Here is an 891-nt window from a genome sequence, read left to right on the forward strand (position 1 = left end):
TTCTTCGGCATAGAGAGGAGGGGAGGGGGGGGGGGCAATAAATCTGTCATGACATGTCCCCCTGTCATCCAGACAATAGCCTGAAGGACAAGGGACGACCGGGTGCTTCTTCTCCACCACTCATCATGAACAATACATTTGGCCCCATAAGTGAATAGTAAGGAATTAAAACGTTTACGTGACTAATTGCTTGATTTTCTGAACTTTGACCTCTGAAACCAGACAAACATTTAACTGTAAATCAGTATATATATTTGTAACATTTGTTATCTTTTAACAGTTGAGTACTTGAGTAAATGTTATTAGATTTTTTATTTTTTTTCCAACAAAATTGAAACTTACCATTAGTAACAAACTTGCCCTTTCCTCCGAGTGGTACCTGTAAGCATTAAGGAGTAAAAAATATTAATGGAAGTCGGAAAAATCTACAAAGCACAGTATTTGTTAAACATTTTTACCTCGGTTAAATCACTATTTATGATTTAACATCAATAAAAAGACAAAGTTCCAAAACAACAACAAGAGTGCTCTGGACCGTGACGTTCTCACTGCAAAACAGTGAGTGAGTATTTTGGCACAAAAAGCTGCAAACAGCAAAGCCAACATGTCCTGAAAAAAAACCAAAAACAAATAAATCCCAGTCGTGATGGAGAGGAAATGAGCAGAGGAATATTTCAGTCCTCAACACCAGTCTGGGAACCAGAGAATCCAGATAATAAAGTTTATACAACAGTATAAGTGGGCCATAAAAGTCAAGTGGGTTCTCACATTGAACGCTGTAGCTCCGCAAAGGTTAGAAACAAAAATACTTTTTAACTTCCTGAATCGGAGGTTTTACGTTAAAGATTGACTTTCTTTTTTTTATAAACAGTCTATCACACCATCCTGCTG

The 891-nt window shown here is 37.1% G+C and overlaps 1 protein-coding gene across 1 annotated transcript in view; it reads right to left on the bottom strand.

Annotated features, from left to right (window-relative positions):
- Positions 1–49: 49 nt before the first annotated feature.
- Positions 50–891, bottom strand: part of cald1b (caldesmon 1b) — a 14,333-nt gene continuing 13,491 nt past the window's right edge. Inside the window, exon 17 of the mRNA XM_025056359.1 lies at positions 50–379. Within this exon, the coding sequence (XP_024912127.1) occupies positions 242–379 (138 nt within the window). The 3' untranslated portion in view covers positions 50–241. The remainder of the gene's footprint in view (positions 380–891) is intronic.

Source organism: Cynoglossus semilaevis, chromosome 6 (genome assembly GCF_000523025.1).
Source record: "Cynoglossus semilaevis isolate Cse_v1.0 chromosome 6, Cse_v1.0, whole genome shotgun sequence".
Lineage (NCBI taxonomy): Eukaryota > Metazoa > Chordata > Actinopteri > Pleuronectiformes > Cynoglossidae > Cynoglossus > Cynoglossus semilaevis.